Raw genomic sequence first — 14,664 nt, 5'->3', positions numbered from 1 at the left:
CACAGAGTGTTGCTGGAGAGGAACAGTCCCATTTTCCCCCATACAACCACAATTGTGCCCCTGCGGCACCACAGGAACCCAGCCAGGTTAGATCCACTTGCTAGAAAAAAATCACCGAGCAGTACAGAAAAGATCATCTTTAATTTATGAAATGAAGAATCATTCTCAAACTTTTTTAGGAGTCGCACAAATAACTTATGATTGAACCTTCAAGAGCTACAGAAGCCTCGTGGCAGGAATGTCTTGGTCCAAGACAGAAGGCAGCTGTGTCCTGAGACAAGATGGCAGGTTTGTGGGCTGAGACCCCAGAGGGAACCTGGCACTAAACAAAGATCAGCACGCCCCTAAGCACGTACGGGCTTTCAAACGCTGCCTGCACACCCCCTCTTCCTGCAGGCGTGCACAAGGCAGAGCTCTGCCTTGGCACATCTCTTCTGCCTGCCCCAAACATGTCGCAGGGACTGAGGAGACGCTCCCTCACCGCAGGGATCCCTGCAGTGACTACCTGCCCTGTCTACTCCCAGCCAGAACCAGGGAGACCAAACCACCTGCTCTCCTCCTTGGGACCATGGCTCAGCAGCCAGATGAGATGATTGAACTCTGGGGCACCGTTTCAAGCAGAGAGGAGCTGAGGTGTCTGTCTCTTTACCTTTACAGAGGTAAAATCTCAACCCTGTGACTGCCCAGCATTGTGTCAGACAGGCTCCGAAGAGGAATCGAAGGCACAAAAGCAAGACCTGGTGTCTCCTCCAGGCTGTGCTCTCCCTCTGCAAGAGGGGAAGGCGCCAGGCTGCCTCACTGGGTCACCTGGGATGGCCCTGGGCAGGAGGCACTTCCAGCTGGCTTAGGGGTTGGTTCCCTGACCTCAGCCCCACAGCCCCAGCCAGCATGGGAGGGGGCTCACAGCACAGCTGGACAGTGCCAGCTGGAAGGGGCTGTGGAGGGGAGAGGAGGGATAAACAGGCAACGGGATGCCAGATGAGATGTTCCAGCTCAAGGCTCTGAGCCCAGTTCAAGCCCAGGGCCTTTCCCAGCCCAGCAACAACTCCCTCTGCAAGGCCACAAAGGAGGGGGCCTCAGCATAAAACAAGCACAGCTGGCAGACCCTGGCTGTGCAGGATATTGTCCTGGGAACAAGAAATGCCTAAGAGCGGATTTGGTCCAAGAACCACAGCACTGTATGTGGGAGGGGTTGTACCGGCTACTGGGAAAGGCCTTCAGGGTCCTCCCATCCCTGCTCCTGCCATCCTGAAATCACCCCCTCGGTCACTTGGTCCCTCAGGAGCCTCCCACTCCACTCCCCAAAGCTGCGGGGCTCTAGCAAGGAAGGACTCCCTGTGCAGTCTCCTCCTGCTCAGCCAGAGAGGCTGCGGTTCCCCAGGGCCAGGCCCAGGGCAGAGGACTGCACCGGGGACGTGTCTGTCCCTAGCACACACTGCCACCCAGCACCTCCACGCTGGGATGAGCAGCCCTCTGCTCCCTGGGACAGGCTAGGATAAAATCGCGAAGCGATCTATCCCAGGCCCCTCACGCTGAACTTCTCTGCCTTCCCCAGCGACCACCTCCTGGAATGAGTAAACATTGGCATTATAGCATTTCACAGCTGAACCGTAAACATCGGGGTTTCTCAGCCCACAACCCCTGCGCTTCGCCTGTCGTCCTGCACCAGCCTGGAACCAGCAACAGCCCGGGGGCTCAGGCACCCCTAGATCGTTTTGACCTCTGGTGCTCGGCCTTGCGCCAGGCTTTGGCGCTGAGCCTTCACCACCTGCAGACGCTTCCCGTGCAAGCTGAACTGAGACCAACTGAGGAGCTGCAGCAGCGCGCACGTGATGGGTACGAAGACGAGGAGGTAAAAGCAGCCCTGGCGAAGAGTTGGCTCCAAGGCTGCGGCGGACTCCAGATTCGGCTGGGCACTCACCACGTTGCTCAAGGGGTTGCGCTGGAAGATGTCGTAGCCTGGTGTCAGAGAAGAGTTTGTGAGACTGGGGACACTGGGGTGGACCCTTGTCCATTCTCTCTGAGTGACTGGCCTTGGAGATGCAGAGACCAGGCACAGCTTAGCAACTGGAAGAGGCCTCTGCACCCACCCAGGGCACAGGACATGGTGGAGGACGCTGAACTCACAGGTTTGCCCCCTCCGGCCCCGCTGCTTTCCCCAGGAGCGTCCTTACCTGTGTACGCACAGAGCAGCCAGGTGCCGATCAGAGGGGCGAAGGTCTGGCCCGGCTTGGTGACCAGAGCCACCATCCCAAAGAGAAGCGCTGAGGCTGCCTGCTTCCTACGGTTCAGGACTAGATCCTCATCCACCAAGTCGGTGACCACCAGGTTGAGCAACTTACAGGTTCCTTCTGTGAACACCCGGTTGCTGCAGAACAACAGGCAGAGCACTGATAGGGGCACCAAGAAACGACGGGAGTAGGTGAGAAATCAGAGAAAATGGAGAGAGGGACAAGAAAGGTTCCCTAACGCATAAAATAAGAATTTCAGAAGGCTACAGGAGGGGAACGCTGCTAGCAATAAGCCTTGTGTGCAGCGATGCCTTGGATCAGTCCTGACCTGCCACACAGACAGGCTTGGGGACAGGACACGCTAGGCCAGTGGCAGCTGCAGCACATGCTGAGGGCTACAGCTGCAGGCAGGCTGCAGAGGAGAGGAGCTCAGCCCAGCAGCTGGGAGAGGCTGCTGCAGGCTGCCACCAGCCCTGCCGGGTCTCCGTCCTCCTGAACATCGCTGCCTCCCTCACCCTGCTGCAGGCACAGCCAGTGGATTCTGCACTGACCCGTCCCAAGCTCGGATGCAGTCAGAGCTGCGAGCCACATGGCTTCTGTGTGACCCTGGCTACTGCTCCCCGCCTCCCGTTCCTCTCTGTAAAACAGAGACAAGTCATTTCCCCTCCCAGGTGGCAGAGAGCAGGGGAAGCGCGTGCTGCCTGCCTACCTGGCAATGAAGATGCAGAGCAGGTACACCTGATCAGGTCCTGCCAGGAGCATGACAACGCTGAGAGCCAGCTTCAGGAAGAAGAGTCCTCGCACCACAGCGTAAACCCCACAGCGGCGGCAGAGGGACAGGAAGTAGAGGTTGTTGAGATGGGGGGCAATGTAGGAAACACCTGAGCAGAGACAGAGGCACAAATAGCTTGAGGGAGTTTCAGTATCCACCATGCCCCCAGGACTGATACCGAGAGAACGGACAAGGCTGGCTATCGCCAGCAGGGCTGTAGGACGCAAAGTACAGAACAGCCCCCGTGAACAGACAGAAGACTGCAGCAGATTTACTTAGTGGCTTTGTGGCACAGCACACACTCCTCCTACACAGGGAGGCCTTCTTCCATCAACCTCATGGGCAGGAAGGAAGAAAAGACTGGTCCAGTGTCAGGCAGGGGCTGGGACTCAGCCCTGGAGCAGAAATGAGAGGGACAGGACAGCGTGACCAGACCTGGCCCACACAGAACCCTCCCAGGGTAACTCTAGGACCAGCGCCTGCAGATCTGTGGCAGCCTGGAAATGGTCCACATGCCACAGAGAGAAAGGGATTAAACTCAGGGCTACGTCCCCTGCTGTATCCTGGGGACACTACCTGCAGCCACTAATGCTCAGAGCAATACCTCCGTGGTGTCTAGGCCTGAGTCCAGCACATGCGGCTCATCACCAGTAGAAAAGGCTCCAAGTTATTTCTCTTGTGCCCACAAGGACAACTTAGAGGTCCCAGGGAAGCATATGGGGTGCGAGCATGTGTGAATCTTACAGCCCAGAGACTGGCGTGTCAGCACACCTCTCCCTAGATGGAGTTTGCAAAGAGCAAATCCAGACTCCGGCCAGGTCCTAACCCAGCTGCTCCCTCCAGTCCCACCTGAGACTCACCGAGCAGGAAGGATCCAGTGGAGACAGAGATCTGGTCTGACAGCAGGTGCTCCAGGAACAGAGGGAAGAAGTTGCTGTTAAAGTGGCAGTGAAAAACCTGTGAAGGCAGCATGCAGACAAGCTGGTCAGCAGGAAGAGCAGTAAGAGAGAACAGAAAAAGCTAACAGCCCTCTGGGCTCTGTTATCCTAGGAGCCCTGTGCCAAGGGACCATGCAGGATGGGCCTGGAGTACTTCAGCAGAGCAAGAGTTTGGCTGTGCAGTTTATGACACTGTAGGCTGAGACTGCAAAGCTGCAACACCACCAGCCGTGCCCCCTGCTTGCCTGGGGTCAGTACCGCCTCCCAGCTGCCGAGGCATTGCTCACACACAGCGCTGCTGGGGCAGGCAGGGCAAGGAGGTGACAGCAGTGACCACAAGGGTTTGGGGGAGACAGTGGCACAGCAGGAGGGAGGAGGCCGCTGTCAGGAGGACGAGGATAAGGCGGCAGTGAGGCTCGAACACAAAGATGCAGTGCAGCATCAAGAGCCTGCCCGAGGGGAACTGAGGGATCCCCAGGGAGATGGGAGCTGTGATACCAGCAAACGAGGAAAGCTGGGCAGGCTGCCAGCATTTGGTAGTAATCACTGAAAAGGATGAAGAACAAAAATGGCAAAAGCCAGCTGGGAGGTGGATCCAGCTGGACAGTGAGAACAGTGATGTGAGCCTCAGGAAAGCAGAAGGAGACTGTGCCGACAGCCACGCCAGCAAACTGCACTCCTGAACTCGTCCCCACCACTAGCCAGGCCTTGTACTTTTGCACCCCAGATGGGGTGGCACAGAGCTCAGCCAGCCCCTGTAATCCAGCCTACGCTGTGGAGTGAGGAAGGAGCACCCCACAGCTTGCTCAGGAAGTACCCTTGGGTCACAAGCAGGGAGAGTGGCTACCAGCTGCTGCATCAGCCAAGCATGTGCAGGAGGCTCCAAGAGCGTGTGGGTGCTGGAAACACCTCTGCCCTTCCTGGGGAACTCACATACTGCTGAATCACCCCCTCGAACAGCCAGAGCCAGCGCTCATCCTCTGAATCACAACGTGTCACTGCTGCACCTACCTGGACGAGGTTCATGCAGACAAACCAGAGGAAGTTGCGATGCCGGGAGAGCTGCTGGAGATACTCTGCCAGGGTGATCCTCTTCTCCTGGGGGACGGAGAGTTTCTCAATGTACAGCCTAAAGGGAGAGGAGGGAAAAAAAGCAACCGTGAATCCCTCACACCAAGCAGAGGAGAGCCCCCAGCTCTCTCTGTGTAGAGGCAGAGCTGTCTCTCCTCAGCTCCCATCCCAACCTTCCCTCTCCCTGGACCAGATCAAAACAGAAAAGTATACAACAATGTTTGCTTATTGCTAGCAAGAACCACAGGCAACGAGTCTTCCAAAGAGCACTTGTCTTCTGAACCCAAAATTCAGATTTCTGTCCATAAAAGCGTTCTCTTCTCATTAGCCATTCCACTACGCATACACTCCTCTTCCAGATCCCTGCGTTTAGCTCACCTGGCAGATCTCATCAGGATCTGCTGTGTTAGTACAGCGTAATGCTGGCAGCTCGTAACAAGAGACAAGAAGTGAGGCAGCCCAAGGAAAATCAAGGGAGCTGAATGGGGAAAACCAGCTGCATCATGGCCCACCAACAGCCCAGCCACTATCAGGTAGCTAAAGCGAGCAAAAGGGTAAGAGACATTAGCTTGTCCAACTCCATAGGAATGGGCAGCAAGGTGGTCTCATGCTCAAGCAGGAACGCTTTCACGGTAAGCTGCTTCTGACATTTTGCCACTCACAGGCCTCACGGTGCTCTAGATATTAACTCATTTCATGTTCCAAACACTGGATGGCCATACAACAGGTCAGGGCTCTGCCTCCAGTTTGGGCAACAGGTGTCACGAGATAGTTTTGTCCTATTTTCAGAGGGCATTAGAAGCCAGTGTGACAGAGGTGACTCTGAAAACTGTGTCAACAAACAAGAACCATAGATGATTAATAAAAATTTGCCTTGTCCTGGATCTTCCCACACATTTAGTTTGCTGCAGTGCATAAAAGGACTCTACAGATCTATGCCAGGCCTTTGTTCCTGCCACAGAATTGGTGACACTTACTCTTTTAGGGTTGATTCTTGGTCCCATTTCACTTTCCCATCAGCCTCAAACCGCTGGCGGAGCAGCTGTGTGGACAGGGTAAAACCAATGATGGAGCAGAGAGCCAGCACGACAGAAAATATGCGAAAGGAAAAGAAGTTCTCTTTGTTCCACACTGTGTAGGACATGAAGACAGAGAGAGAGCCTATGGCACTGAAGAGGGAGCAGTAGAAGTTGAGGCTAGTCCTGTCTTTTGCTGAAACAGCCAAGTCTGCGAGCAAGGCATTGTGATGGAGGTCGACCATGGTGAGAAAGCTGTCATACATGCAAAGGCAAAGAAGGAACTGCAAACCAGGATGAGCCCAGGCAACCCAGAAAGCCAGGAAAGAGATGGCAAAGAGGGGGCCATTGTGGCTTAGCGCTCTGAGCCTCTTCAGAACTACTTCTGGGGAGGAAATCTCTGCTCCTGGCCTGCAAGAGAAGACAAAAACTTTAGACAGCTGGACAAAACCCTGCATGACCATGTATTCTCCCTCTCCAAGGAAGTCATGTAAGCGGCCTAGACACAAATACAGCTTTTGCTCATGCAACAAGCACCCGCATCAGATACCTTCTTAGCTAATATGTGAATACACTGAAAATATGGGTTTAAGGCAGCCAAAAAGCATGATGGAAAGGGACTTTTTTCCTCCAGAGCAAGTCTCTCCCTGATAATGCTGCACTGTCTGTGCTTTGCACAATGTAAATTATTTCAATGAGCACTTAAAGTTTTTACTAGTTGCAGGAAGCCACACCAAGATTTTTGTTAAAAGCTTGACATAAATGCATGAGAAACGCTAATGGCCAACAGTGATCCATGATCCAGGGAATTTGGGAACAACTGGTCTGAGGCATTCCAGGTGGAAATAATTGTCCTTTCCCCCCTTGTGTCTCCCAAACCATGTACAGACATGCTCCAACCCCCCACTAAGAGGCTTGCTCATGTAGCAGGGGCTTGAGATTTTAGATGCCCATATTTTAGGTTCTGTACCACTCATGCGATTGTTAAGGGTTAGGGTCACATCTACCTGATAGGCGTGTGACTTCCTCTATACAGCCAGGTACTGAAATACCATGCAAAGAACACTGAACTTCAAAGATGCCAGGAAAAGGAGGTATTTAAGAGTTCCATGCCCCAGAAACCATTCCCACACCATAATTTTGAAGCTGCCAATTTCACATCATCTCCCCCAGAGACTATACAACTTCCCAGCCTCTGCTGGAAGTGGAACTTAACTTACTGCTGTGTGCTAAGGAACACCCGGTCACTCAGCCAGCCAAACAGAGGGTCGTTGAGGCTGTTCCAGATCAGAAACACTGTCTAGGAAAGAATACAGCACAGTGAAACAAACCACAGGACAGCTCCCGCAAAGACTCAGTTCTGTTACTGAAGCAAGCAGTGCTGAGCTGGCACGGTGAACAACCAGCAGGAACCGTCCCAGCACACCTTCCCTGCCCCATCACCGCTGTATGATTCCTCTGTCCGGGGCAACTGCCAGATGAACACAGCGAGGCCAGTGGTTTTCCCTGCTTGTGAAGCACGCCGACATCCCCAGAGGAAAGGCAGCCTTAAGAACAAAGACTCCGGGTTTTCTATCCCAGCTTGTTCTCTGTTTATGTAGGTGGGGAAAACCAAAAAGCCCAAGCTAGCGCTCAGAAGGGTCCCTTGCTCCCTCTCCCAAACGCTGCTATTACAACTAACGTTCTTCAAACTTCTAGCAAGGAGTGGTCTTGATTTCAGAATTTCTAACTTAAGAGGGCAGGAATCTATGGAAAAGACTAACCTCTCCTATCCAAAAGGACAGTTTATCAATCTTGTAAACAGAGACAAAGGTGTCCACGTAGTACAGGAGGAATACGTTGTGCAAAATGGAAACAAACAGCGACAGGGACCCGTAGATCACGGCAGTGGGCAAATGAAAAAGACAAGCCAACAGTCGCAACCCCATGTTGGTGCAGTCAGCGTTCAGCTCCCTCGATCACCTCCATTTCACATGGGATGTCTTCTCCCAACACCTGCTACTCATTTGTTGGGGCCAATCCATTGTTGCTCCTGCAGGAGAGAAGGAAAAAAAAAAAAAAAGAAACCAGATTCAATTCAGCCATCACCAGCACATAGTGCCTGGTGCTCATCAATTCCTCACAGAGCCCATAAGTGACATTCTCAGCCAGAGGAAAGAGTCGTGGACGTCTTCATCTGGTCACGCTTATTTGCCAGTGACAAGTCCATTTTGTAAGCTCAGACCAGGTTCTGCAGACTCCTTCCCACCCCACGCATGTACCCCAGTTGAATCAAATTAATTGGTAAATCTTTGCCAGCAGAGATCAGAATTCATATTGCTTTGAGAAGCTGTTCAAAAGTGGATTGGAGGGGATTTAAGAGACTAAAAGCTGTCTGCTGCACTAAAGCTGTTTCATTAAGCTGAGGCCAGGCTGTGGGCTCCCGGGGGTACAACTGTCTCCTCCTGAGCAGGCTGCCCCGTCCTTTACCCTGTAATGTTCTTTGTTACCCAGCAAGTAGCCGATTAGCTCCTTCCAGCTCTTTAAAGGCAAGGTCACAGGAGGAATCAAGCTAGATAGCTGAAAACAACAAAGCAGCCTTCAGAAAACACACCTAGTCACTGACATTTTTAGGTACCGATGTAAATCTTTAGCCAAGTAAAAATGACAACAGCTGTGATGTAATCTCACACGTGCACACTGCTTTCCCCCAGCAGTCACAGCTGACTGCACCTGGGCTGGCTTAGACAGGAGTTATTTATGGCTAGCAGCATTGCTGCTTTGTGGCATGAAAAGACACGACCAGAACATGACGGCATGCAGCAGACACGCCGCCATCATGCCATAAAGGCAACCAAGAGTCGCTTAGCAGCTGTCCAGCTTGTCTTGGGGTAGCCTGAATTTTAGGACCGGTGTCTGAAATAAAGATGCTTTGGCTGGACAGCAATATATACAGAAATAAAGTAAGTGGAAACAGCAGCCTTATACCAGAATAAGTCACTGTATGTTCACAAGGGGCTGAGGTGTGACGGGAGGACTCCTCACACTGGCATGGACAGGAGGTGGGACCATCGTCCTCCTGCGATGTATTCTCGTGCTTTTCAGACCAAGCCCCCTCTCACACTCAAGTTGCTACAGACCAAAGGCAAAATACAAGGCACCTCTTCACAGGCACTCGTGTATCTGGTGAGACGTTAAGGGTTCTTAAATCAGTGTAAGTCAGCTTCTCCAGCTCGTGCCGTCCTAAGAAGCTCTGTTCACAGTGTACACATGACAGGTGATGACAGGGTCGCTATCTTAACACTGTCACAAGCAAAATAAAGGGCTGGAAGTCACTCCCGTTTCAGCCCTCCAGGGTCCGCACTCATCCAATCCAGATGCATCATGGGGGCAACTTCACAACGCAGGGTAAGAAAGAGCACATCAGAAACGGGAAACTACGCACCAAACCAGCCTTCTTGTGCTTGCAACATCAGCTGCAGCAAGTCCAAGCGAAGATCAAGAGGAAGAATAAACGGCTGGGTATGAAACATGATGAAACTCCAGTCCCATTCAGCATTTCCCAGAAGCCATGAGTCTGACCACTTCTAGGCGAGATTAGAAAAGCAAAAATAACCTCCACTCTGCCTAGCCCAAGGAATTCCTCATAACTAGCTCAGAAGGAGCAGGAACAGCATTTGTTCCAATCAATTACATCACTAGATTGAAACTGCACATCGGCTCCACTCCCAGCCAAAGCACTAGATCTTAACTGGATCCAACTGCAGAGCCCTCGTGGAGCAGAGCCACCATTCTGCATCCCCGCCATGCCAAAACCCATGGCCAGATAAAAGGAAGACACTGCTTGAGGGGAATTCAGCCAGACAATGAACGTTTATAGGTGTAATTAAAGACAGACAAGCCTCAAGGGGAAATTGCTTTTTGTGCGGTCATGAATTGAAAAGGAATCAAGAATTTTGATGTGTAAAGATAAAGGTTAAGAAGAAGGGAGAGCTAAGCGAACTGACCCACCAATGAGTCCTGTGTCTCTCTTCTGTGGAGGCCTGGCTCAAGGGCAGATGAAGCCACCAGAGTGCTGGGCACCTCAAGAACGGCATGGAGAACAAGCAGACAGCATCATTTTGCACCGTATGAAACCTCAGTGAATCCAGACCTTGACCACTGCATACGCATCTAACCTCACTACAAAATTCCTGAGACACAGAGATGAGGGAGATCAAAGAAGGGCAACTAAAGCAATCAAGGGACTGAGGCAGCTGCCTGCTGAGAAAGACTAAACAGCTGGGACTCCAGGCAGAGAGGAAAGGCTGAAGGGGGACATCAGGGTTTACAGATCAAGGTTTACAGAGTCCCACACGCAGCAGATAAGGTGAAGGTGGAACTGTTGTGTGCCAGGACACAAGAACTGGGAACACTCGCGGTAACGAGCAGGAAAACTGTTTAAAGCATATGAAAATACTTCTTCACCTGGCAGGTAGCAAACCTCTGACATTTGCTGCCAAAGGCGGTTGCAGAAATGGGCAGCAGGTTCAAAGGATCAGATAAACTCATGGAAAACAGCTGTACACTAACAGCTACTAAAGGGAACAGGCAGGGAAATCCCCTCTAGCATCCCTAATCCGAGGGCTGCGCACGCTGGAGGTGGACGGGTGGAAAGGCCCACAGACAGCAGCCAGGCTCACGTGCTCTTCCCCTAAATAGCATCTCCTGATGCTGCCATGGGGCAGAATATGGGATGAGACAGACCAACGGTCTGACCTGCTAGGGCTATTCTTGACCTGGACTTGACTCGCTACCCAACGCCTGTTTGAAAGCAAAGCCCACTCTAGGCTTGGTCCTTAGCGCTGCACTTTACATGCGTACCCATCCAAACGATGCTTCACTAAGCATATGTTGCACAAACCACAGCTGGTGAAGTTTCCAGAGACACCTCATCTTGTCATTTATATGCTACAGCGCTGTTTAAAGAAGGTGAAGTTCCACTTCCTCTCCTTCTCTCTCGTCACTCCCTCACAGATGCGCAACCCTTCCAGCCAGCTGACATTTGTAAGTGATTTCACTTTGCTGGGATAGTTGTTAGGCCATTTTTTATTTTTTGTTTTCCCTCCCCATCTGCAAATGTGCAGATTAAAAGAAACAAATCATAGTTGTCCTTAAAAAGCAGATCTTGTTTCTACATCCAAAGCACTGTGTTATTTAAGCTTGCCGCACTGGTATTTTCATAACCTTTTCCTTGGGATGGAGAATTACTCATGGAGTATATGTCAGAACTTCTCAGCATTAGGCTTCAAGTAGTAATGGGAAGAGGAGCTACAGGAGGGAATAGCTATCATTCATTCACGCTGAACTTCTAACGCACAGTCATAAAGCAACAAGCTCATAAATTAGAAAGCAACTAGCCTTTATTTCAGAAACTTCCACCTCCGCATCTGACATCTGGCGTCGCTCCTGCCAGTGACGTTTGCAGATCTTATCTTTTTGAGAAGGATGTTTGAATACTGGCTACCAGGAAAGCACTGCTTTTGTTTGAGAGTGCTGGCGTATGGTGGCTGGAAACACACCACAGTTTGGGGCTCGCACATCTGCTCTAACTTCCTAGCCAGCTCACAGCTGGATTCACAAGTCATTATGTCCCATGGCAATTCAGCAACCCTTTGGCTTTACAACAAGACTGAGCTCCAGCCTTCCACAGCTGAAGCCAGTTGTACTGAGTTGGCAGCAGATCCATATACATGAATCTTGGCCTAAGCCAGTCTTTTAAGCAGGGCCAGATGATTCCTATACACTGAAGTTGCCACTCAGGAACCTGAAGTAGTCATCTGCAGACCTGACCGCAGTAACAGGACGACTCTCCCGTTCATTCTCCACTATATGGGTAATGCAGGCTGGAATATCCCAAATAATACTTCAGGATATGTCTGTGCTTGCTGAAGCCATCACTACGCTGCCTCCACTGCATATTCTGGATTTTGGGTGGCTTACTAGCTAAAGCAGAGGGCCAGAAAAATATATCAGCTCTGTGTCTCTGCATCCGCTACACAATAAATCCACCAGCTGGATAAGCGACCCAAGTGGGGACCCTATTTCTAGACATTCCTCATGGCCAGACAGGACTGGGCTGCTGGTGGTCCAGCCCCATCCACAGGGAAGCCAGGCTGGAGCTGCATCCATGAAAGAGCTGCTGCCCTGTGACCTGTCCCAGCATAGTGCCTGGTGCTCGTCAATTCCTCACAGAGCCCACTAGTGACATTCTCAGCCAGAGGAAAGAGTCATGGATGTCTTCATCTGGTCACGCTTATCTGCCAGTGACAAGTCCATTTTGTAAGCTCAGACCAGGTTCTGCAGACTCCTTCCCACCCTACGCATGTACCCCAGGAGGCTTCTGAAGCACAGACATCTCCGTGGATCCTCACCCCATGGAGCTACTTAGATTCTGGCATGACTCTGTTCAGAAAGAAGGGAAATCCCTCCATGGAGCTATTTCACTAAATGAAACTGAAAGCCTCCACTTTAAAAGAAGTCTCCAAATCCTATTCCTATCTCCCAGGAAAGCTCCTATCTAGACACACACCCTACAAAATTTAGGCTCTTCTCACCAAACTTTGATCCCACGCACCCTCTTAGAGGCAGATACATCTCCAAGACTCTCAATTTCTCCCCTGTACTACTTCTGAAATCCTAATGCCACATTTTCTCAGACAATCCACTTGCTAACAGAGAGTTTCGAGGGAACGCCAAATACAGTCCCATGTGAAACATTAACCAATTCACCAACAGCAGCCTGGTATCTGAACAGTAAACCAATGAAGCCTTTGAAAACCTGATACCACCTGGGTCAGGCAAGGAAACGTGCCACTTCGAAGAGGCTATGAGAGCGTTTCCCAGGACTGTTTACCAATTCAGCAATCACAGATGCCTCCCTATCATGAGACGTGTGGTAACACCCTTCTTATTACAAGCAATCACGTGCTTCCATCAGGTGCTTCCGTCACGCCTGCAGACTTCATACACGTAAACAGACGTGCCACGCAGACAACAATTAACATTTGAACCAGCTGGTAGTTTCTGTGGAGTTGTGTTCCAGCAGAGCAATCTCGTTAAATCAGATCTCATTCCCTAATGAGATTACAAGGTTCGTTAATAGAGGTAACTAGGTAGATCTCATAGTCTTGCAATCTGGTAAGGCATTTAACTTAACAGCACACTGCATCCCTTTTCTAAACAATTCATTGGTTTACAGTGTAAGGAAAATGTATTAAATAGGTTAAGAACTGGTTTTCCATTATGTTACCATCAGTGTGAGTGCTATTCCTGTAGTGGACTTCCACAGTACTGGTATGGGGACCATTACCAGGTAACTCTGGCCTCAAATTAGAGATTTGGAAGTAAATATGAAACCCTTACTGAAAACAACTCCCAGCAGTGGAATCACAGAAGCTAGAAGAGGGGATTACTACACAGGCAGAGCCTGTTCTTGTTAAGACTTAATAGGAAGCACAAGGTGAGAAGTCCTTTTTACTGCTCTGCCCAAGCAGCGGCAACTGGGAGTTTCTCTCGCACCATCTCCATCTTCTCACCAGGAGACTTTTCACCTACACAAACCTTTCAAAGCCACAGTCACCCCCCTAACTCCCCGCCTTCATCCACCAGCCAGACACCACTAACCAAAGGACTTAAGGAAGCCCAGCCGCCGAAGCCACGGGAGAGCTCTGTGGCATTTAGGCCTGACAAACACAGCACTTGGTGTGTGCCACCCAACGTAGCTGATGTCCCATGTGTAGGGAAGGAACGCGAGGAGCCAGGCGATGCCTGTGAAGCGAGGCTGGAGACATGGATGCCGTTTCTTTGGCCATCAAAAAGGTGAGCCCAAGCCGCTACCAGCACCCCATCTGCAACGTTCCCCCTGCTGAGGGGAGGCCTAGCAGCCCCAGGAGCGGACGTGATGGCCGGGCAAGGGCATGCCCATCGTTTCGTGCGGGCTCCCCTCAGGCTCCATGGGGGTGGAAGGCCCGTTTGGGGTCGTGTGGCACAGTCAAGTGAGGGGAAGGTGCGACAGGGACATGGCATCCAGAGCCCTGCTCCACACCTCCAGGTAGGGTGGACTCCCCTCATCAGCCCCACGGCAGGGGTTGGGGCAATGCCAGGGCCACCTCTCCTTGCCGGGACCCTCCGAGGAGGTGGGAGCGAGACCGCGATCGCCTCCAGAGCGGGGAGCAGACGGATTGAGGCCCCTGCCCAGAAGCACTGACAGCAGGGAGGGAGGGCACCCCCCGGGCCCACGTGGGACCGTCCAGAGTAACGGGGGGAGGCACAGGCCAGGGCCCTACCAATGTAGGGAGGGGGGGAACCCCCCACGCCGAATGGGCGGCCCCACTACGGTGGGGGGAATCCCCACCCCACCCGGACGCCCCACTGCATTGAGGGGGAGGGTCTCCCCCACCCCGCCCGGACGGCCCCGCTGCAAGCGGGGAGACAAAACCCAGGCCGGCATTACGGTGAGGAGGCACCGCGCCGCACCCCTTCCCACAGCCGTCCCCTCAGCGCCTCCTACCTGCGTCCGTTACCGGCGCTGTCCCCGCCGTTCCGCCGCCGAGCCGCACGTCTGCGCATGCGCACCCAGCGGCCTCCCGACCCCGCCCCGTGCCTGGCTCCGGCCC

At 52.3% G+C, this 14,664-nt stretch overlaps 1 protein-coding gene across 1 annotated transcript; it reads right to left on the bottom strand.

Moving 5' to 3' along the window:
• Positions 1 to 122: 122 nt before the first annotated feature.
• SLC68A1 (solute carrier family 68 member 1) lies at positions 123 to 14,659 on the bottom strand. The gene is made up of 9 exons (XM_075154917.1): positions 14,559 to 14,659; positions 7,792 to 8,060; positions 7,249 to 7,328; positions 5,990 to 6,439; positions 4,953 to 5,070; positions 3,864 to 3,960; positions 2,941 to 3,112; positions 2,175 to 2,368; positions 123 to 1,959 (listed from the first exon to the last, which is right to left on the bottom strand). Exons 2-9 carry the CDS (start codon positions 7,954 to 7,956, stop codon positions 1,706 to 1,708), a joined length of 1,530 nt encoding a protein of 509 aa, XP_075011018.1. The 5' UTR covers positions 7,957 to 8,060; positions 14,559 to 14,659; the 3' UTR covers positions 123 to 1,705.
• Positions 14,660 to 14,664: the final 5 nt, after the last annotated feature.

The sequence above is a fragment of the Calonectris borealis genome, chromosome 7, assembly GCF_964195595.1.
Source record: "Calonectris borealis chromosome 7, bCalBor7.hap1.2, whole genome shotgun sequence".
Classification (NCBI taxonomy): Eukaryota; Metazoa; Chordata; class Aves; order Procellariiformes; family Procellariidae; genus Calonectris; species Calonectris borealis.
This window is presented reverse-complemented; position numbering and strand designations above follow the sequence as displayed.